Raw genomic sequence first — 23988 nt, forward strand, 5'->3', positions numbered from 1 at the left:
GTATATATATATCGATATCGATATATGAAAAAGGTCAAATTACCTTTAGCTTGCATGCATAGGTTTGCGTGTGTGTGTCTCCAAAATGTCAAGTCAGTCAAGTCATCTTCATTTATATAGTGCTTTTAACAACGTAGATTGTTTCAAAGCAGCTTTACAGAGACAAACGTATAATTTAGGGTAACAGAGATTGTTTTGGCTTTATAGTGGTTCTTTAATAAAGTTATTTCCCAGCTAAATTTAGTTTTGATTGATTCGCTTCCGTCGCAACGATCATTTGTTATTAAATTAGGGGCCGCTAAGACGACACCATTCTCTCTACACAGACTTTAAACGCGAACTTGTGATAAACGCTGATGGCGTTCACATGCGCATTAAGAATTGGTTCTATAGTTATGTGCGTTTGAATATATGTGCGCAGGTTTGGAATTCCCTACAGACCAAGCCTAAACAAAGTACTGGTCTTTCCTTATAAATTTGGTACAGACTTTTATTTTATTTTGTCACTTCGGGGTAGGTACGCGAAACGAATTTTCCGGCAACGCTTTATCTGTAGAGTGGTAAAGAGATCCTCCATAGGGAGAGATCTCAAAATGTCTCCGCAAAGATGTCAATATCGGGAATCCTTGTTTTTGTGGGGACATTTTTTGGTCCCCATGAGGAAAACCATACTAAGTGATGTTTTTTGAAAATGTAAAAATGCAGAAAGTTTTCTGTGATGAGTATGTTTAGGGGTACGGCTAGGGTAAGGGGATTGAATATACAGTTTGTATAGTATAAAAATCCTTATGTCTAAAGTCCGCATAAAACATGAAACCACAACGTGTGTGTGGGCCCTATCAAACACTCGGTACAATGTGGCGCCAGGCGCGACAGTTTCAGCCCGATGCAGTTATCTTTCTCACGTCTTGTGCCACGTTGTTTACAGTAAATAGCAAATGCATTTGCGCCCATCTGTTCGCCCATGGTCTGCTGGTCTGAAAACGAGGTGTGTTCAGGTGCATTGGTATTTTGAGGCAACTGAAATAGACTGCGCCATTGACCAACAAAAACCTGGTCTAAAGTCAGTATTATTGTAGTATTGTTTTGTTATTTAAAGGGCACATTAGTAATATGTGCCTATAGGTGGGTCCACAAAGCGCATACACTCTGCTTATTACACACACAGGGACGTGCAGCAGCACACAAACTAGCTAAATATTAAAAATAAAAGGATAACAATGTAAAAGATTAATATTGTGTACATAAAGATATGGTTGAATCCGGCTTGTCCCGTAAATGGTCTGCTTGCGCGCTTTAACCTCGCGCACGAGTAGATCCGTTTCCTCGCTAGAGAAGCGTTCTGTCTTTCCGCTTGCAAATTCCACCATGTAAATAGAAACCCGCCATGGTGTAAGTGCAACTGTGTGTTTGTGAGTGTGTGAGTGTGTGTGTGTAGACTTACAAACTCTGCCGTAGCTCTGCTGTATCTCTGGATGTTCCCAACGATTGAAGATTCTTCTCTAGTGTTACCACTGAAAAGAACAGACAGAAACTTCCATGTGTATTTCATTTTGTTACTTTCACCTCATGCCATCCTTTATGGTTTAAAATCAAGGTCAGAATATTTGGAGGCTTTTTAAACTCACCGTTTGCATTGATCTGAAAGATGTTAGAGGAGGTTTCCTGGAACACGTCTTGAAGCTCTGAGGGGCTGACTTGTGTAGCTGTAGGAGAAAGAAGATTAGGGTTAGTAAACACAGCGTTTAATGTTGATGTGTGTGATTGTTTATGCTAAAATAGAATTCCAGACAATTTTTTTTTCTGATTAATCATAATAAAATTAATCATAATAAAACAAATAGTTCAGACTCTGAAATCTGCTTGGATGAGCACTGTACAAAACTGTACAAAAACAACAACAAAAAAAACAAAAGAAACAATAATAAATTTCAATTATTATTACCGATAATGTGTACTGATAAAGTGGTTAAGTAGGATTAAGAAACACCCAAAAACCTAAGAAAAGTAATGCTTTTACATTGTTTTTTTTTTTGTTTTTTTTTATTATTAAACCCTTACCTGCGGTAAAAATAAAAAAAAATAAAAAATCACTATTACAAAATGCCTCCTCATGATGATGTTTTTTCTTTACTTAGTTGGCACCCCATACTCATGAGGGCCTCCATATTTCTGCTAAGAGAAGCCAAACAAAGCAGAATCAAAAACACACCATGTTTTTGGACAGCAGCTTTGCTTAAACAGACTGAGTCGTGATCCAGCCAAATGGGAGTGTGGGCACAGCCATTTTCTTCATCAAATGCACGTATCATGCACACCCTGGTAGGAAAAGGTAATCATCAAGAGCTCTTAATCAAAATCAACTGCACAACCTCTGTATCAAAGTACAACCCACAGGCCCCGCACACATACACATAAATGTGTCGTCTCTCTGCTTTTGTCTTCCTCTGCCCTCCAAATGACAGTAATTGACGTGCTGTTTTTCACAACTCTTCATCTGTGCCCTAATGCACTTGCACTTGAGAGGGGAAAATCACAGTCAATCTTTTCCAGATGCATATTCTACTCTAAGAGAGGGTTTGGATTTGGTACAGGAAGCAGGTAAAAAGGTATATATGTGTGTGTGTATATATATATATATATATATATATATATATATATATATATATATATATATACAGTGCTATGCATAAGTTTAGACACCCATACTAAAGTTGACTAAAAAGAGGAATAAAAAATCATCTTTTGGAAACTGAACTTAATGCCTTAATTAAAAAAATTAGGAAAAATCCAGCCTTTAAGGACACCAATTTTCTTTGTGAATGAATAATGTATCGTAAATAAATAAATGTTCTTCCTTAAAATACAGGGTGCATAAGTTTGGACACCCCTATGTTAAATTTCCATAGAGGCAGGCAGATTTTTATTTTTAAGTATTTATTTTTATTTATTTTTTAGGATACTATGCATCCTGATAAAGTTCCCTTGGCCTTTGGAATTAAAATAGCCCCACATCATCACATAGCCTTCACCATACCTAGAGATTGGCATGGTTTTATTTCAGTTAGCCTAATAGCTGGTTTGTTTTGCATTGAGAGATGATCTTATGGAAAGTACCCCATGCCAATCTCTAGGTATGGTGAAGGCTATGTGATGATGTGGGGCTATTTTAATTCCAAAGGCCGAGGGAACTTTATCAGGATGCATAGTATCCTAAAAAAAAAAAGAAAAAAAAAATACTTAAAAATAAAAATCTGCCTGCCTCTATGGGAATTTAACAACTTATGCACCCTGTATTTTAAGGAAGAACATTTATTTATTTACGATACATTATTCATTCACAAAGAAAATTGGTGTCCTTAAAGGTTGGATTTTTCCTAATTTTTTAAATTAAGGCATTAAGTTCAATTTCCAAAAGATGATTTTTTATTCCTCTTTTTAGTCAACTTTAGCATGGGTGTCTAAACGTATGCATAGCACTGTGTATATATATATATATATATATATATATATATATATATATATATATATATATATATATATATATATATATATATATATATATGAAAAATAAAAGTTTAAAAATAAAATTGTCTATTCAGTCTATTAAGATTGTTTCACCAAAGTAAACCAAAGCACCAGTATAGGACTGACTGTAAGCTGAACTGTATAGGCAGTATCAATAGATATGTGCTGAAATATAGCTGAAACGTGATGAATTGTGTTAATAATCACAAAATGGGGACTTCTTGACATTGCACATGTGACTAATAGTTTAGCAGGAGCAGATTAAAAATAAAAATATTTTACTGTAGGTGTGAATTTTACATGACAGCGAAAAGCATATGACATTATCTATCTGACTGCTTCCAGCCAGATGTGCTTGTGTTTATGTGTGTGTGTGCACTACAAAGGTGATAAGCTGTTCTCAGTGGATCATTTTTCAGGGAAACAACCTTTTGTGCCCTTACTGTTATCTCCACTGGCCTCCAGCTATGTGCACACTTCTCATACTCTCTCCTCCATCATCGTGATAGATGGATGTTCCATATTCATTCCACTCTGCATTGAGCACTATACCTCCATGGGCTAAGAGGGGGAAACACAAGGGCACTACTTCCTGTGAGTATGTGTGAAGACCCAACATGATCCCTCTCAACACTTTATGAGACCTAAATTCCCATCACACACAGGATTATTGTGTTGGGAATCTCTGACATTTTTCCTGTCGCCCATGAGGCTATTTGTCTATTTGTTATTTGTTTTGTGTCTGTGCCACAGTCAAAGAACATTAGTGGTCCCATATAATGCCGGAACATCTCAGAATTGAAATATAAGAAAAAATATTTTCATGTATACAGAATGGTAATCACTTTCGTTCTTTTAACAAAGCAATCAATTCATTTCTACGTGGTGGTAAATGAAGATATTAAATGTATTTTTATAAATAAAAATATCTAAACAAATCTTTATTTTATAATCGATTAGTCAATAATCAATTAATTAATTAATATATAATATATTAACCATAAGGTGTATTTTGGATTTTAATAAAAATAAAATGTATTCTTTTATAAATAAAATGTATAGTACTATGAACTATTATGAACTATAAGCTTGAGAAACTCCTTTGAACTTACATAGTTAAAATGTACAGCATTCAAAATGTAACCATTGACTGGGTCATTGTAATATGATTATTTGGTATAATAAATTACAAACCCGATTCCAAAAAAGTTGGGACACTGTACAAATTGTGAGTAAAAAAGGAATGGAATAATTTACAAATCTCATAAACTTATATTTTATTCACAATAGACTATAGATAACATATCAAATGTTGAAAGTGAGACATTTTGAAATGTCATGCCAAATATTGGCTCATTTTGGATTTCATGAGAGCTACACATTCCAAAAAAAGTTGGGACAGGTAGCAATAAGAGGCCGGAAAAGTTAACTGTACATATAAGGAACAGCTGGAGGACCAATTTGCAACTTATTGGGTCAATTGGCAACATGATTGGGTATAAAAAGAGACTCTCAGAGTGGCAGTGACTCTCAGAAGTCAAGATGGGCAGAGGATCACCAATTCCCCCAATGCTGCAGCGAAAAATAGTGGAGCAATATCAGAAAGGAGTTTCTCAGAGAAAAATTGCAAAGAGTTTGAAGTTATCATCATCTACTGTGCATAATATCATCCAAAGATTCAGAGAATCTGGAACAATCTCTGTGCGTAAGAGTCAAGGCCGGAAAACCATACTGGATGCCCGTGATCTTCGGGCCCTTAAGACGGCACTGCATCACAGGAATGCTACTGTAATGGAAATCACAACATGGGCTCAGGAATACTTCCAGAAAAGATTGTCGGTGAACACAATCCACCGTGCCATTCGCCGTTGCCGGCTAAAACACTATAGGTCAAAAAAGAAGCCATATCTAAACAGGATCCAGAAGCGCAGGCGTTTTCTCTGGGCCAAGGCTCATTAAAAATGGACTGTGGCAAAGTGGAAAACTGTTCTGTGGTCAGACGAATCAAAATTTGAAGTTCTTTTTGGAAAACTGGGACGCCATGTCATCCGGACTAAAGAGGACAAGGACAACCCAAGTTGTTATCAGCGCTCAGTTCAGAAGCCTGCATCTCTGATGGTATGGGGTTGCATGAGTGCGTGTGGCATGGGCAGCTTACACATCTGGAAAGGCACTATCAATGCTGAATGGTATATCCAAGTTCTAGAACAACATATGCTCCCATCCAGACGTCTTCTCTTTCAGGGAAGACCTTGCATTTTCCAACATGACAATGCCAGACCACATACTGCATCAATTACAATATCATGGCTGCGTAGAAGAAGGATCCGGGTACTGAAATGGCCAGCCTGCAGTCCAGAACTTTCACCCATAGAAAACATTTGGTGCATCATAAAGAGGAATATGCGACAAAGAAGACCTAAGACAGTTGAGCAACTAGAAGCCTGTATTAGACAAGAATGGGGCAACATTCCTATTCCTAAACTTGAGCAACTTGTCTCCTCAGTCCCCAGACGTTTGCAGACTGTTATAAAAAGAAGAGGGGATGCCACACAGTGGTAAACATGGCCTTGTCCCAACTTTTTTGAGATGTGTTGATGCCATGAAATTTAAAATCAACTTATTTTTCCCTTAAAATGCTACATTTTCTCAGTTTAAACATTTGATATGTCATCTATGTTGTATTCTGAATAAAATATTGAAATTTGAAACATCCACATCATTGCATTCTGTTTTTATTCACAATTTGTACAGTGTCCCAACTTTTTTGGAATCGGGTTTGTATTTTGTATAATAAATAGTGCACACTCAACAAAAAACTAGACACACAGAGTGTCATGAAAACGGAAAAGCGGCTCTAAAGCGACATTTGATTTGAAACAGAATTAAATCCTAAAACCTGAGGCAAGTTAAGATTGAAACTTTTGCTGCTGATAAATCCTTGTGGAAATGGAAATCTACTTATCTATAATATCTAGATGTTTCAATACTTTTACTAAATCATATACTTGTTAGATCCTTCATGAATCAGCTTTGAAGACGAATACACACACACACACGCACACGCGCACGCGCACACACACACACGCACACGCGCACACGCACACACGCACACACACACACACACACACACACACACACGTACACAGCCTATTCTACAAGGCTGGCTCAACAAATAAATGTCCATTTTCCTATCTTTTTACATTAAAATATAATAGAAAAGTGGGGAAGTTGAGTCAAAATCAAAGGGGAACATGCACAGTATGTCAAGTTAGATGGAATGCAGAAGAGTTCAGTACATTTTTACGGTCTGAGTGTAGGAGCCACTGGAAATAAACAGACACAAAATGCATTAAAGTGCTGCAAAACAAAGCCACAAAGCACTTTTCTCAAGTCCGGGGTGAGAAAATTGATCTGAAATATCTGGGACAAAGGACAAATTAACTTCTGCCCTTTCTGAATTGTTCGTCGAGGCTGTAAATGCAGATTCTGCAGGGTGTTCAATTATACTCTCAAATCAGGAAATGACTTAATCAAAAGCTTTCTCCTTGTTATGCATGAGGTCAGTATGTGGCTCTCTCTCTCTCTCTCTCTCTCACACACACACACACACACACCCTATCGGAAAAACCCAAACTCAAACACAGAAAGTAATCCCCATGTATTGTAGAGGGTGAAAAAAAGCTGAGATGAGCCGAGGGAGAGAGGGGTTTACAGGCCAGAGATGGCTGTCAGACGATATGTGTGATACAGTGTGAGACGGGTCCTTATCCCCGCAGTGCATGATCCAGGCCTGTCGCACAATGACTCAGCTAACGAAAGCAATGCATGTATGAGCGGTTGAAGCACTGACACAATAGTTTTAGTCAAAAAATGCTAAAATCATAATTGATCCGTTTTTATCTGTCTATGCATTGAGGTGTTGACACCATGGTCTATGCACCGTGACACCATGGTGCCATTATTAATGGCCAATCGCAGCATTGAGTGGTTTAATTTCTCTATAAGGACTCGTAGAGCATTACCCGCATTTTTGTTATTAAAATACATAATATTGAAAGATATTACAATTTAAAATAACTATTTTCTATTTTATCTTATTTTAGAATGTAATTTATTCCTGTGATGCAAAGCTGAATTTCCAGCATCATTACTCCAGTCTTCAGTCACATGATCCTTCAGAAATCATTCTAATATGCTGATTTGGTGCTCAAGATTTTTTTATTATTATTAACAAAGTTAAAAATAGCTGGGCTGTTTTTTTTGTTTTTTTTTTGGATTCCTTGATATTTGTTTTCAGGATACTCTGATGAATAGAAAGTTCGAAAGAACAGCATTTATTTATTTGAAATAGAGATATTCTATAACAATAGAAGTCTTGAGCAATTTCATGTGTCTGAATAAAAATTGTATTTCTTTCCCAAAAAAAAAAAAAAAAATTACTGACCCCAAACATTTGAATGGTAGTGTATCTTGAGTTGTGTTTATTTTTCTTGCTTAGACCCTTTTAAACGAGAACACTTTACCAATGGGGCAAGAAAAAAAAATCTACATATTGTATATTTTCTGAAAATAAGTCTTAATATCTTGCTACTCAAAAAAAAAAAGTATGTTGTTTTAAGGATGGAGAACAAGACAAAAAGAATGATTAAGAAAAGAAAATTCTGTGCAAAAAGGCTCCAAGCACATCACAGAATGTTTTAGTACTGCTAAATACAGTATGCTCAGTTTAGATGATTGCTTTTTAAAATATACTTAGAAACCCAGCCTGAAGTGCATTGCTTATTGCAGGCATGTTTATTCACTGTCGTCAACACCAGAAGTCACTGTGTGTTTTAGGTTGCGTGCACAGCATGTGCAGCTCCAGTTAATGCATTGGGAGGATCTGGCAGTGCTTTGCACCCTCCTTTGAGTTTTCTTCTGCAAATACACTAACACGCGTGCACTCTACACATATAGAATCTTTAGCTCTGGGGATTTTGGGGCAAGCAACTCCTCTAATCTGTGAAGAGAACTTTGTGGTTCTCTCAGAAAAGCCAGACCCAAATTTAAAGCTTGGTTCTTCATGAGATAACTCTGAGTACTAAGAAGTTTCAATCAGAACAGCACACAAAGGAGGTTATTGAGTTCTGGAGCTGTATCCTCACATAGAACATGCTTGGATACTTCATTCGTTTAAATCAACCCCCTCTAAGAGAAAGGGATGCAGATAAGAAAATATCAAAATTAGTTTAGGTCGATGCCTTAATGTCACTATTATGCACCATATATTGACTGCTAATCAAGTATCTGTGTACTATGTACAATGAAACTACAGTACCATTAAAATAAATGGGAATGCTCTTTCCAGGTATTTTAGACCTTTTTTGGTCCAGATAAAACCCACATTGTACCCAATGATGTATGGGTTATTCAGCTTGGACAGCTACGTTAATGGGTATTTAACACACAATGTTTGACATTTCCAGTCTTTCCCAGCACTTAACTTGTCGCTAAACGTTATGAAATTTTCTCTCATTACACTGATGTAATCTCACAATCCATACTGAAATGTACTAAAAGACCCCCACCTCCCCAAGCCCACCAATTAGAATGCAATCAAGACATTGACGCACGACATGGCCTTTCTAGGTAATCATGGAATGCTTGATTACTTCTGTGAGCGAAAGAACCTTTATTCCGTAGTCATTTGTCTTTCACATTTGGTCTCGGTAACATGCAATATGGTTATAGACAATAATACTGGTTTACACAAAATTGCACTAGTGGAAGTCTGAGAGGGTTGCAATTCACAAAATCAGACAAAAGAGCAGTAATTTGACTTCTATGTATCAGAATTACAATGGCAAACAGGCAGAGATGGCTTACAAACACACACAGACCCCACATGGACCAGCACAGACAATCAGGCCTATGTTTTGTAGCTGCATGTGTGTGTGGTTCCATGCTGTTTGTTCCACTTTCTCTCTCTGAATGAGGCATGACACCTGAGCTCATTTATTCCTTCTGTTTGGATCAATGAAGCACGGACGTGGAGCACGCCCCAGGTTTGGCCGCTCATGACGGCTGTGTGGTCCCTGCTGGTGTTTCAGTGTCCATTCATTAGTCTCTCCACACAGACAGACCCACCCCCGCAAACCTCCCTAATGAACACAGCAGAAGCTGAAGCTTCATCCAGACAAGGGCTAACCACATGTGCTGGGCTCTGCTCAGACAGTCGCCTCATGACAAGAGCTTTTCTTTTTCTATGCTGAGAGAGGGGAGTGAGACAACAGTGCAGTTAACCAATACTGAGAAACCACATTGTGAGGAACATGACGGCCCCAGATATGACCAGACTGTGCTGTGACATACTTGCGGGCAGGGATTTAGATTGAAGGAAGGAAGGAAAATGAAAAGAAAGAAAGAAAGAAAGAAAGAAAGAAAGAAAGAAAGAAAGAAAGAAAGAAAGAAAGAAAGAAAGAAAGAAAGAAAGAAAGAAAGAAAGAAAGAAAGAAAGAAAATGCAAGATAAAAAGTAAAAAGGAAGGAGGAAAAGAAAGTGCGGGAGGGAGGAATTAATTGAAGAAAGAAGCAAGAAAGCAAAAAGGATGGAAGTGAGAAAGGAACAAAAGAAAAGGAAGGTTAAAATCAGGAAGGAAGAAAGAAAGAATTGGTGGTAGAAAAAAAAATGCAAGCAAAAAAGAAGGAAAGAAATAGAGGGAAGGCAGAATGACAGTGTGATGTAGAATGATGCAAAAAACAAAGGAAAGGAAGAAATTACACAAGAAAGGAAGGAAGGAAGGAAGGAAGGAAGGAAGGAAGGAAGGAAGGAAGGAAGGAAGGAAGGAAGGAAGGAAGGAAGGACGGACGGATGTGCAAGATAAAAAAGTAAGTGTGAGAGGGAGGAATTAATGGAAGAAAGAAGCAAGAAAGCAAAGAAGGGAGAAAGAAAGAAAGAAAGAAAGAAAGAAAGAAAGAAAGAAAGAAAGAAAGAAAGAAAGAAAGAAAGAAAGAAAGAAAGGAAAGTATGGGAGGGAGTGATGTTGAAGGAAGGAAGGAAGGAAGGAAGGAAGGAAGGAAGGAAGGAAGGAAGGAAGGAAGGAAGGAAGGAAGGAAGGAAGGAAGGAAGGAAGGAAGGAAGGACGGACGGACGGACGGACGTGCAAGATAAAAAAGTAAGTGTGAGAGGGAGGAATTAATGGAAGAAAGAAGCAAGAAAGCAAAGAAGGGAGAAAGAAAGAAAGAAAGAAAGAAAGAAAGAAAGAAAGAAAGAAAGAAAGAAAGAAAGAAAGAAAGAAAGAAAGAAAGAAAGGAAAGTATGGGAGGGAGTGATGTTGAAGGAAGGAAGGAAGGAAGGAAGGAAGGAAGGAAGGAAGGAAGGAAGGAAGGAAGGAAGGAAGGAAGGAAGGAAGTGATGGTTGAAAGAAGCAAGGAAGGAAGAAGCAAGAAAAGGAAAGTTCCAAGCAGGAAAGAAGGATTGATAGAATGATTGGAGAAAAACAGACAAAAGGAAGTAAACAAGCAATAAAAGAAAGAGGGAGAGAGTGACAGTAGAATTAAAGAAGGGAGGAAGGAAGAAAAAAGGAAGGAAGCAAACAAGCAAGAAAAGGAAGGAAGGAAGGAAGGAAGGGACAAAGAACAGAGGAAGGAAGATATAGGGGTGTAACCCCGGCATCCTGGCCAAATTTGCCCCTTGGCCTCTGTCCATCATGGCCTCCTAATCATCCCCATATACTGATTGGCTTCATCACTGTCTCCTCTCCACCAGTAAGCTGGTGTGTGGTGGGCGTACTGGCGCAATATGGCTGCCGTCGCATCATCCAGGTGGATGCTGCACATTGGTGGTGGTTGAGGAGATTCCCCCTTCTATGTAAAGCGCTTTGAGTGCAGAGAAAAGCGCTATATAAATGTAAGGAATTATTACTATTATTATATGATGTGGGAAGGTAAGAAGTGATGACAGAAAGAAAGAATGTAAGTACGAATGAAGCATACAAGCAAGAAAGAAAATAAACAAAGATGCCAGCAAGGAAAGAAAGAAGAAAAGAGGAAATTAATGAAAAACAGAAGAAAGATCTTGCAAACAAGCACCAGACGAAAAGAGAAAAACAGGAGAGAGTGTTGGCAATGATTAGCTAAAACAGAGTAAAGAAGAACAGGAGGAAGAAGGAGAACAACAGCGGTAAATGGAGTGACAGAGAGAGAGAGAGAACGAGAGAACGGCGGAGAAATGCATATGCTGCTGGAAGGGAGTTAAAAGGTTTGGCAGGGGAGAGGTGGGGAAAGATTAGCTCGACTGACAACTCCATTAGAGACTTAACCCTGGCTTTGATCATCGCCTGAGCCACTCTTCAGCCAGCCTGATGCTGGAGCGCACAAACACAGAGAGCTGACAGACTCCTGAACGCAGGTCTGCCAGTGATCAAAGCCTTGTCTCTTCTAACCTCGCTCTCTCTCTCTCTCTCTCTCTCTCTCTCTCTCTCGCTGTTGTCCTGTGGGACTGGCAGCAGCCGAATGCTCAGACACACACAGAGAGAGAGAGATCTCAGAATGTGTGATTTACTCCGCTCATGCTGCGTGAAAGAGGAAGCTATTTGCTTTTGCATGTTTTGATTGTGAGAGGTTCTTTGTGTGAGGAAAAAAGTCGTCTTCCATTTTAAGGTGTTCTCTTACATTTGCTGCAACCCCTTCCATCCAGCATGGCTCTGATAAAAACATAAACTACTAACGAAAACAGCCAACAAAAGGCACATGCTGTTAGACTGACATTTCAGATGATCACTTTCTTACCAACACATTCTTTTATTCATGCAAATGAATTCATGTGAACTGAATATGTCTTTTAAATTCACACATATGACGCGGGCCGTCATGCATGGCACTATCTGCATTACACCACAACCGCAGGAAGACAATGTGTGCAACTGTTTTTCTTGTTTTTTTTAAGTAGCATTGGTTAGGTTAGGGTTTCTTAGATTACATACTTAAATCCATCCATCCATCCACCCACCCATCCACCTAACTATCAACCAATCCATCCATCAATCTATCATAATTAAGTTAGCTTAGCTTGCTAGTTAAGGAAAGTACACTTTCATATTTATGCGTTTAGTTATTGTGAAAATTAATCTTTAATATTTAGAATGACGAGATTGAGTAAATGACTTAGCTTGCTAGCTAGTCACAGTGTTTAAGGAAAGTGTGATTAAAAGCAAACAACACTTTATACATTATATTTAGTTTTCCTTCCTTGCTTGTTATGTTTAGTTTTATGCCTATGGCTGAATTGTGTCAAAAGAGGTCAAGGTCAACCCAGATTATGTGACTACAGAGTGACCTAAAAACAAAGTCACCCAATATGTATTTGGTTTTGCTGCTCCGATATTAATCACGTTCTAGACACCATTTGTAAGTAAGTCAAGGTCTTGTTTATATATTAAAATCAGGCATTTTCGATCACATTAAGGCTTGAGGTTGAAGGAAGGAAGGAAGGAAGGAAGGAAGGAAGGATTAAAAAAATTGAGGAAAAGTAAGTGTGAGAGGGAGGAATTAATGGAAGAAAGAAGCAAGAAAGCAAAGAAGGGAGGAAGTGAGAAAGGAGCACAAGAAAAGGAAAGTTGAAATAGGAAGGAAGAAATTATGGTGGAAATGAAGGAATGTACCGGTAAGCAAAATGGAAGGGAAGAAATGGAGGGAAGGTAGAAAGATGCAAAGAAAGAAAGAAAGAAAGAAAGAAAGAAAGAAATTAGGAAGGAAGGAAGGAAGGAAGGAAGGAAGGAAGGAAGGAAGGAAGGAAGGAAGGAAGGAAGGAAGGAAGGAAGGAAGGAAGGAAGGAAGGAAGGAAGGAAGGAAGGAAGGAAGGAAGGAAGGTTCTTTTTTTGCTTCTTTGCTTTTTACTCTGCCCACAAAAGAAGTGTTATCCATATTTAATTTCCATATTTATTTTTGGGATGCAGTATCTTCACCTGTAGCTATTTTTTGTTGAAAGATCTAACAAGCTCTTCTGTTACCATGACATTGTACTATAACTATCGAAGACGAGGTTTAATTGTCAACATACATACATATTACTCGTTACTAAACACATCAGAACTCCGACGAGGCAGAACTTCACTAAATTAGCCATATGGCTTATTAATCCCATGATGATTTATGCAGAAGGAATAAACGCATAATGCCGTGCTTTAGTAAATGAGGAGGGACCAAAATCTTTGTCTCCGTCGTATGATTTATAATATTTTTTTCAACAATGCCTGATGATAGATAGTGAGAACCCCTGCCTGTGAGCATGAAAAAATATGTGTCTTTACCTACTGGCTGGTATCCCTGCCTTGTGGGCCCACCAAATGGATTTCTGCTTCCAAAAGAGCCTGCGTCAATGGATCCGTACGACATTCTGGGTCCTCCGATAATTTCTCGAGCAGTCAAATGGAACTAATCTGCACAGGCAAACAAAGAAACAAGAATGAATATTGGTATAACCACTATAATAGAAAGAGAAAGAATCAGTTAAATCATAAACAAATCAACTAAGCGAAATATTTTAACCCTTTTTGGCAGCACACCCATGAAATGGCCACCGTTTAATGCATATTGCAAACAAAAATGGTGAGAGTTGGCTAAAATTGACAATAATAATTGTTGTTGTTGTAAATAAAATAAAAACATTTTCAGAACTCTCAGGGGGCAGATGTATTCACGAAATAATATAAGGAATTCAGGTCAAAAACATGCAATAAAATGAAACCCACATGTCTGACAGTTACTTGAACTAAGTTAGGGACTGTTTACACGACACGGTTTTCAACTAAAAACGTAAAACTTTATGCGTTTTGGTCGTTCGTAACTCTGACCCGTCAAACTCATGAGGCCTAGTGCGCAATTAACAAGGGCTCATGTGCTACTTCATCCATGCACTGGGACTGTGTGTCTGTGACAGTGCTGAAGGTGTGAACTGATATGGGGCATCTGTGGCACGACTTCACCCCACAGTGACATGTACTTCCTGTGTGTGTGTAAGTGTGAGCATGAATTAAACCGCTTGTGACACAGTTACACTACTCAACATGAATCAGTCCTCGCGAACGGCTTAGTCATCTGCATTGTCCGTTAGCATCCGTAATAACTTTGCGAGGGGTGTGTAACATGGTTAAAAAGGTTAAAGAATGCATTGGGAAAATGTCTGTCGACCCCCTCACCCTCAGAACAGTGTGTACAGTGAGATAACAAACCTGCTTAATGACATTGTTTACAGTACCATTATGTCACATACAGTACAGCATCAAATGTCATCATCTGAATCATGCATGACAAATACAGATATGACATTTCAACAGTTCTTGCGTGTTTAACAAGAGGTGGAATTAAAAGGATAATTCCGTCACTATTCACCCACGTCATAGAAGGATAAACTAAAAGTGACAATTTTTGGAGCGCTAGTTAAAGGAGAAGTTCACTTTTAAAATGAAAATTCTGTCATCATATACTCACCCTCATGTTGTTTCAAAGCTGTATGAATTTCTTTCTTATGCTGAACAGAAAGGAAGATATTTAGAAGAATATCAGTAACCAGACAGTTTTTGGGTCCCAATGACTTCCATAGTATATTTTTTTCCTACTATGGAAGTCATTGGGACCCAAAAACTGTCTGGTTACTGATATTCTTCTAAATATCTTCCTTTCTGTTCAGCATAAGAAAGAAATTCATACAGCTTTGAAACAACATGAGGGTGAGTATATGATGACAGAATTTTCATTTTAAAAGTGAACTTCTCCTTTAAACAAATGAATAGACAGCCAAATAAAGCAATTAAATAATATATTTTAATAGATTGCACACCTATGGACTTGGTGTAAGTTTGCTAAAATGCCAAATAATAGTAATAATAATAATAATAATAATATGTTTGTTATTAATATTAAGAATAATAATGTCATACTGTAGCAGAATTGTATGCTATTAAAAATGTTCAGGTAATAACTTACTGCCAATCCATAAATGACACGCTGCTGTGAGCAAGTAAAACATGCTGCTGCTCTACAATATAGCAAACATGAATTACCCGTAGTAGATCTATACAGGTGGAGCTGGGGAAGGTGGAGAGTTTCTGAAAGTGCGCTGCACTGCTAAGGCAATTTCTACCCACGTATTTGAAGGTTGAGCAGCGAGCTCATTGGCTACTGATACAGCAGGAACCAATCAACTGTGCCCTATAGATAACAATGTGATTATGAGCAGGTTGAGTTAAAGGACCTGTTACGTTCCACGTGTGTTTGTGTATTTTTCTCTTTCTTTTGTGTTCGTGTTTCTATTCGTTATCCCTAGATGGTGATCATTGGTTGCCCATAAGAGATGTGACGTCACGACGTTAAAATCAGAAATGACGTTCCACCAATCCACAGACGTTCTGCTGGTTTAAAAGGCCCAGTGACCAAGAGCGAGGAAGATCAGCGCCAACTTCCCATGCCTTGAGTTGTTTGTTGAAACCATGATCATGATCACATTTATGATTGTTTATGATTATGTTTTTGTTTTTGCTTTCGCAAGGGTTCAGAGATTAACATTCCTTTGGGGGTTTGTCAGTATTGCTGCCGATGGAATGCACTGTTTAGAGTTAGAACACTAGAAGTTCGTAGTGCGTGTGCGTGTTCCATCTTTAAAGACCACGGTAGTTAGAATCGTTTTCTGTTATTTAGTAGGAGAGTGATCGCCACGCATTGTATTTATTGTTTTTTATTTAGTCAGCGTAGTTTATTTAAGGTGACGTATACGCTGAAGATTTCGGGTTTTGTTTCTGCATTTTTCTTTTGGTAGGTAGTTTTAGAGGTTTGGGTAAAATAGTTGTGGGAATTATGTTTTGATTATTTCATTGATTTGGCGACACTCTTGTTTTCTTACTTTACGTTTTCCTTTTACATTTTATCATTTTTCATGTTTTGTAACGTCATTCATACCTTTTCAAATTAAACGTTTTGAACGTAACTCTGGTATTCCTGGTTGTTTCTGCTACTAGCACACATGGCAACAGTATCTCACGTAAGTGTTACGCAATCATCCCGTTTACATCTTAAACTCGTAACAGGACCTATTAGCCGTCTAGGGTTTCATGACAGAACTTTGTAATTATACAGTTTGTAGTGACATGAGGGTGAGTAAATGACAGTTTTCATTTTGGGGTGAACTACGCCTTTTATAGCCTGGCTCCGCCCTCCTACGTACTTCCACTCAATTTTCGTTTTGCTTAAGTACTCCGTCTGGGTTTGCGGTATATTCGTGAGTTTTCTCCGAGCAAATTTTTACCGGTCCAATCAGCAAACAGAGGGAGTGGCTGAGAACGATGACGTTGAGGTTGTGCGCTAGTTTGAATTATTGAATAATTGAATAATTAGACATTTATTATTAGGCATTTCTGAAGATTCAAGCTAGATTTGCATGCAAAACTATAAAAGTGCCGAAGAATGTGTGAGGACCTGTGGAGATAATGACAGATGTCTCAGCTGAAAAGATTGTGTTGTTTCTGAAGCAGAGAGTGAAAGTGGGCGAGGTGGCCAAGCCTGCGGGAGGAATGAGATGGAAGATGAAATTTGCCGGGCCACGTGGCCAAATAATCCGATTAATTTCCATAGAGCGGGAAGATTAATTACTTTTGGCAGCAATAAAACATTTCTGTGCTTCTTGATTTCGAGCCCAGACAATGATTTGCTCATGCTCACTCAGATCCGGGCCGGGGAGATGTTTACTTTGACTATTTTTGTTTTGACTATATTTGACTACATTCTTTAATTAAAAAAAAAAAAAACTCTTCTGTGCTAGCTTGCACAGTTCACAGAAATGAAGTCAAATTGCAATGCTGCGGTTGTTGGTTATTTCCCATTTAAATGGATAGTTCACCCAAACCTGTATGAATTTCTTTCTTCTGAACACAAAAGAAGATAGTTTGAAGAATGCCAGGAACCAAACAGTTGATGGACCAAACATGATTGTGTTTTTGTTTTGTTTTTTTCCCCCATACTATGGAAGTAGCTTTGAAACAACTTGAGGGCGAGTAAATGATGACTTTTTCATTTTTGGGTGAACTATCCCTTTAATTCAACTTGGAAACATGATTATTTCACATCAAATAAGACATGTTTTCAACTAACTATGCTTTTGAATAACAAAACCTGTAATTACTGTATCTTAAAGATCAGCTTGTGATCAAATTGGCAAAAACAAGATGTTAAGAGAAGTTGTTCATGGTATCTGAGTAAAACAAGAGCTTAGTTCTGTTAACCTTTCCACCCTTTGTCTGATGTCACAAAGACTCACATCATGACTGGATGGACCGGGCAGAGATTTGACTGACAGGTCACTCATATATGAAACACAGCGGTTGATTAACTCGGGTCTCAGGTCTCAGATCAGTCTGTCACTCACAATTAGACAGCTGTCTGTTCCTCTTCTAATCATGTGACTAGACAGGAAGGGGCAGAAGGACATGGCCAACTGTCTTTATAAAATGTACTTGGGCGGTGTTTCAGGATGCGATAAATATATGGCAAATACTATTAGTAATGAAACCTTGCAATGAAGTCATTATGTAGATAAAGTTACATACTCGATAGTAAAGATTTTTGTTTAAATTATTTTTACATTTAGCAAAATGGATTAATCTTGTGATTTTTTTTTTTTCAACAGTTATTCCACAAAAAATATAAAACCTGTACAATGTGTAATACATTTAATATAACTAAGGATATACAATTAGTGATAATGATAAATAGCATGTCAGCTTAGAGGAGGCCCATTAAAGCAAGAAAGAAAAGAAAGAACTTAGAGCTAGAATGCGGTACAAGTGACCCTCAATAATTTGATTCTTTGTTTTTGAACAAAAGATATATTTGAGGTCAATTATGGATCAAACATCACCCTTATGTATGGTTAAAAACCTTTACTGCAAAACAGTTGCTCTGTATTTTCCAGGAAACGTGTGTAAATTCCAAAGACAGAAACTGAGAGAGACAGCTAAGCGAGAGAGAGAGAGAGAGAGAGAGAGAGAGAGAGAGAGAGAGAGAGAGAGAGAGAGAGAGAGAGAGAGAGAGAGAGAGAGAGAGAGAGAGAGAGAGAGAGAGAGAGAGAGAGAGAGAGAGAGAGAGAGCTCCTAGTGCTAGTTAAACACATTTAAGTAAATGAATAGACAGCTAAATTAATGAACTAAATTGAATATTTTAACACTTTGGACTGGTCATAATTTGATGTGTATTGAACAGAATGCACACAAAAATGTAATTAGTTCCCTAAAATATCCAATAATAATGATAATAATAAGTATTATAATACATTTATTAGTATGAATAATGTATTCATATTATTAATATTATTATATATGTAAATAATAACAATAATAAATTGTATATGTTAATGTTAGTATTTTATATTCTATGTAAAAAAAATAAAAAAATAAAAGTATGTAATAAATTATTATTACTATGCTATTACTATATATGATTTATTATTATTACTATTATTGCTATTAATATATAACAGTAATAATGACTTACACTATAATAATAATAATAATAAACATCATGTTTTTTTTAAAGGCATTTACAGCTTGAGTGATTGGGTTAAAAAATCTGCCTGCAGAAATGAGCGGCCTTGAGCAATGGTTACAATTTAAAAACACATACTGTGCCAGCTGAGCATCTGCCAATGAAATGTGATCTTTCTTCAGGTTTTATAGAACTCATTGATTGTAGGTCATTATCAAATAAATGCACTTAATTATTAAATGAACATACAAATAATATAATATAAGAATATATAAAAAAATATTATTCTTAAAGGGTAACTCTCGCCAAAATTGAACCTAGGCTCTTTTTGTTAATCTACCTGAATCAAACTTCCGTGTAAAAGCATAATTAGAATGGAAACGGCACTTTTAAGATTGACCGTATTTTCGTTTTAGGTCAAAATACCTTTTGAATGGGAGTGCATGAGGCACTTCTTCTATGATAGCATCAAAATCACTATTTTTAAAACACTAAGGCTCGACACATCATGAAACTGTGCTTGAAGTATCACCAGAGGCTCTACACATGAACTTGAGCATTGACTACATTGTTTGTGTACACAAAGTTTACTAAAAAGAAAGGTTTTGTATGACTCACTTTGTCAGTTAGTGTTTCCGGTGGCTGGAATTTTGTCAGTCAAAAGTAGTCGATCTCTGAATGCAAACAAAAAGCGATTTTTATGCTATCATAGAAGTGTCCCATGCACTCCCATTCAAAAGCGAAAATACGGTCAATCTTAAAAGTGGCGTTTCCATTCTAATTATGCTTTTACATGAAAGTTTGACTCGGGCAGTTTAACAAAAAGAGCCTAGGTTCAATTTTAGCGAGAGTTACCCTTTAAAACAACTTATTGAAACAAACAAAAAAAAAGCATCTGCAAAAGGGAAGAGGAGCTCACACTGTATTCAGACCTTGAGAGGTGATTTGAGGTGAGAAACAGAAAGCAAGAAGCAGGGAAAGAAAGGAAGGAGGGGGCATATGTGTCATCCCACAGCTGCCATTGAGGTGTCTTCTGTCTCTTTTCGTGTGTGTGGTGAGCAAGTGTGGGAGAGTGAGTTTGTCAATGCGTGTTATCAGGGGGGCGGTGGAAGTGGGCCGGCAATAAATACAGCCATCAGAGGCCGTGCAGGATTGTGGGCCGACAGGGGGCCGACAGAATGCTTCATCACTTCCTCTCATTCTGAATTTGTCCCCTCACTCCGCTACCCGCCCGTCTCCATTATCACCATGGAGAGGCTTAGCACAGCACGAGAGCACAGTCACAAAGCGGAACACTCAGGACATTGCTGTCACATGGCCTGCTTATTTCACACTCACACACACACAGCAACAGTGTGCCAACCTGAGGGTTTTATGCGAGTGTGTGTGTACCATATCATTCATAGAGTCCGTAAACACCAGCGGTGCACAGTCTCAAAGCCTGTAATCCATATATTTACGGCGTGATTTACAGGCATTAAGGATGTCAGACCAGTCACTCTCAATCTGGCCAAACACTCTATATGGCTATACTGCCAGTGTTTTGGATTGACCGCATTTTCTAACAGGTTTGACTGCTACATTTTTCAGTAGTACATGTAAGCCCAGCTGTTGTAAAAATAGCTTTGCTTTTCAGGAAACAAGCAACAAGCTACTTTTTCATAATACTAGTGGTGTGGCACATTGGCGACTGCTTTAAAATATCATAGAAAACACAACTTCCCTAAAATGTTATCAATGTAGCAATGATGTTTACAGTGCATGGGCCCTATCTTGCACCCAGCACAATTGACTTTGTACACCGACGCATGTATCATTCCTATTTTGCACCCGACGCAAAGCGGACTTTTCCCTCCACAGACGCACGTCGGTAAATTAGGGAATGAACTTGCGCTCCCGGGGGGGCGGTTCTGCGAAAAGAGGAGGCGTGTTCCGGCGCAAACGTTCCCTGGTGCTATTTTGCAGTTTCAGAAAACAATTCCGTCACAGACCAGGAAAAACCTAGTCTAAAGTCAGTGGTGCGTTTTCAGTGGCGCGTTCATATGGTATTTTAAGGGCGCATGCTTGGCCATAATGTAGCGTGTGCACAACGCGCATACAATTTGCTTCTCTCATCTACACAAACGCAGCAGTTGCCATTTTTGCAAACCATACATAATTACAAGGAAAAATATTCCACATGAGGGAAATCATTGTGGTGTCCATGAAGATGTGAAAAAATTGACGTAAATCTAGCTTACACATTTACACAAATTATTATACGCCTATTTAACCGAAGCTAATTTGGGTGGGTTTCTCCCATCCCCATACAATGTCTCTTCTCTGTCTTTTACGGCCCTGACGAGAACGTCAGTCTCCTCGGCTGTGAACCGCTCCTGGCGCGCGCCTGGCAAATCCGCCGTTATAATAGCAATCTGCCATGGAACAAGCGCGCCTGCTCTTAAAGGGAATGTGAGATGATGCTCTGATTTGTTTATTTCACGTTACGCCCAAACCACACCTATGAGTAATGAAGCTACTTCTAACCAACCCATTTTAGATTTACGTCGGGCGCAATAGTCATTTATCCCGCCGGTATAATAGCAACAGCACCCGAGATCGGCCCACAAAGTTACTTGCGTTACGCGTTTGATATATCTATATATCTATATATCTATATATCTCTATATATATCTATATATATATATATATATATATACACAAAACATGGCCTAACACTGTGAAATGTTTTAAATGTACATTAACATAATCTACAGTTTCAGGGTTTCAGGGTACGATTTTTTTGAAAGAATTTTTTTTTTTTTTTTTTTTAAGTCTTTTATGCTCACCAAGGCTGCATTTATTTGATAAAAAAAATACAGTAAAAAAAAAAAAGGTAATGTTGTGAAATATTATTATATTTTAAATTGTAATTTACTCTTATGATGTCAAAGCTGAATTTTCAGCATCATTACTCCAGTCCTCAGTGTCACACGATCCTTCAGAAATCAGTCTAATATGCTGATTTGGTGCTCAAGAAACATTTCTTATTATTATTATTAATGTTGAAAACAGTTGTGCTGTTACCCCAACAGCATGTAATGGGAATTCAAGTAAACACTCAATTTAACAATGTTTAACAATGTAAAAGAGGACTGAACAACCACATTCTGTTGCTGTGTGAACATTAGATGATAAAATCTTCATCCAACTCTGTTTTGATTCCAAAGCATCCTTGTGTATGTATGACATGACTTCCTCATCAACATTTTATGGACATTGAGAAAAACTGCAGAACTCCTTGAAATGGATTTAGATATGGTTAAAATGGAATTAAATGGCACACTGCCCAAAACAAACACCAATAAACAGGAGATTTGGTGGGATTGCTAGATCAGTGTGGAAATTATGTTTGTCCCATATTCTAAATCCAACATCCATCTTCAATATTTAAAATGTTGGTGTTTGTTGGGGCAATATAAACCAGCATTAAGAGTAGAGGAAGCTGGGGGAAGATTTACAACAATGTGCATTTACTTTTAAATTGTAACCTATTCAGATGATGATGCATCCAATGTGTTATTAAAAGAAATAAATAAAAACATTTACAACTTTAGTTTGTCATAAAATTAAAATGATTTGGGCTTAAGATGGCCCCCTATGGGCTTATTAATATAAATATATAGGCATATGTCTTAAGTGCAATTCATATAAATTACTAAATCAACATTTTTTCATTATTATTATTATTTGAACAAATGAATAACCATTGAGATAAAGCAAAATCCCATTAATCTGAAAGGTACATTTGATTTACATACAGGCCTATGAATATATGTACTTATTTAGCTGCCCATAATTTAATTGAAGAGATGTCATAATAACAACACTATGAATTAAAATTGAAAGACAACTAATAAGCCAGAATATTTAATAAAAAATAAGGTGTAAGGGATGTCTTTGTGAATGGCGACTGCTCCTGTTCTGTGATTTTCTGCAGATTTCTGTGGGCACATATTTTGTGTGGGCCTGCTCATCGCCTATTGTTAAATATAACAATGCAGCAAAGGGAACAGCAGCTTGACATGGTGCCATGAATGTGCGTCAAAGCGCATGAGGGTGTCATTTGTTTGACGCAGGAAAAATAAGGAAACCCCAGCAAAAAAATTTTAAATCATTAACATAATTGCTTATTCTAACCATTCAACATGATCTAATATTAATGTTTTATCATGCTAAATGCTTATAAATGCTGCTAGGTTAAAGCAGATCTGATGCGGCCCTAGGTGATCTAGGCTCTCCATCATATTACCAAAAAAAAAAAAAAAAAAAAGCTAAGCCTAAATGGAGACCAGAGACAGGTCCATCAGACGACAAATGTATTAAATAATAAAAACACCAACATTATGCCACGGGGGCCATTTTGAAGGGGTCCCGTTTAAAAAAATTAATGTTTTACTCTTGCTTTACTCTACATATGTAAATTAATTACTGTGTCCCCTATTAACAAACAAACAAAAATGAATAAAAACAATATCTAAGATGGTTGCACTCATGTGTACTTACAGTGTACTTACCTAAGAAAGTACTGGGTAATATAAGGTAACTATATGGGTTAAGGTTAGGTTTAGGGGTAGCTTCAGGGTTAGTAGTTATTACCCAGTTATTACTATAAGTAGTACATAGTATGTACATGACTGTAAAATAAAGTGCTACCATAAGATTATTCAGTGACAAAACATGATCACTTTACCTCAAAACTGTTCAGGAATAAATCTTAAAAATGTTTAGATGAATAAATAAATAAATAAATAAGAGCATAGCCATACAATAATGTGTTTAGATTCAATTTAGTGACATCTTTCACCATCTTCCCCTCATTTTTGGATCTTATCAGCCGTAATGCTTCCATCTGTGCTTACTCTATTTTTTTTTTTTTTTACCTCATATTTCCTGTATGGAAAGTACA

The 23988-nt window shown here is 37.5% G+C and overlaps 1 protein-coding gene across 1 annotated transcript in view; it reads right to left on the reverse strand.

Moving 5' to 3' along the window:
* The window catches only part of tsnare1 (T-SNARE Domain Containing 1), a 130105-nt gene that overhangs the window by 89659 nt on the left and 16458 nt on the right, over window positions 1-23988 (reverse strand). The window contains exons 2-4 of the mRNA XM_079893878.1: window positions 13820-13949; window positions 1629-1706; window positions 1445-1514 (exon numbers count right to left, since the gene is read on the reverse strand). Of these exons, the coding sequence (XP_079750004.1) occupies window positions 1445-1514; window positions 1629-1706; window positions 13820-13904 (233 nt within the window). The 5' untranslated portion in view covers window positions 13905-13949. The remainder of the gene's footprint in view (window positions 1-1444; window positions 1515-1628; window positions 1707-13819; window positions 13950-23988) is intronic.

This window comes from Squalius cephalus (genome assembly GCF_949319135.1).
Source record: "Squalius cephalus genome assembly, chromosome: 15".
NCBI classification, from domain to species: Eukaryota; Metazoa; Chordata; class Actinopteri; order Cypriniformes; family Leuciscidae; genus Squalius; species Squalius cephalus.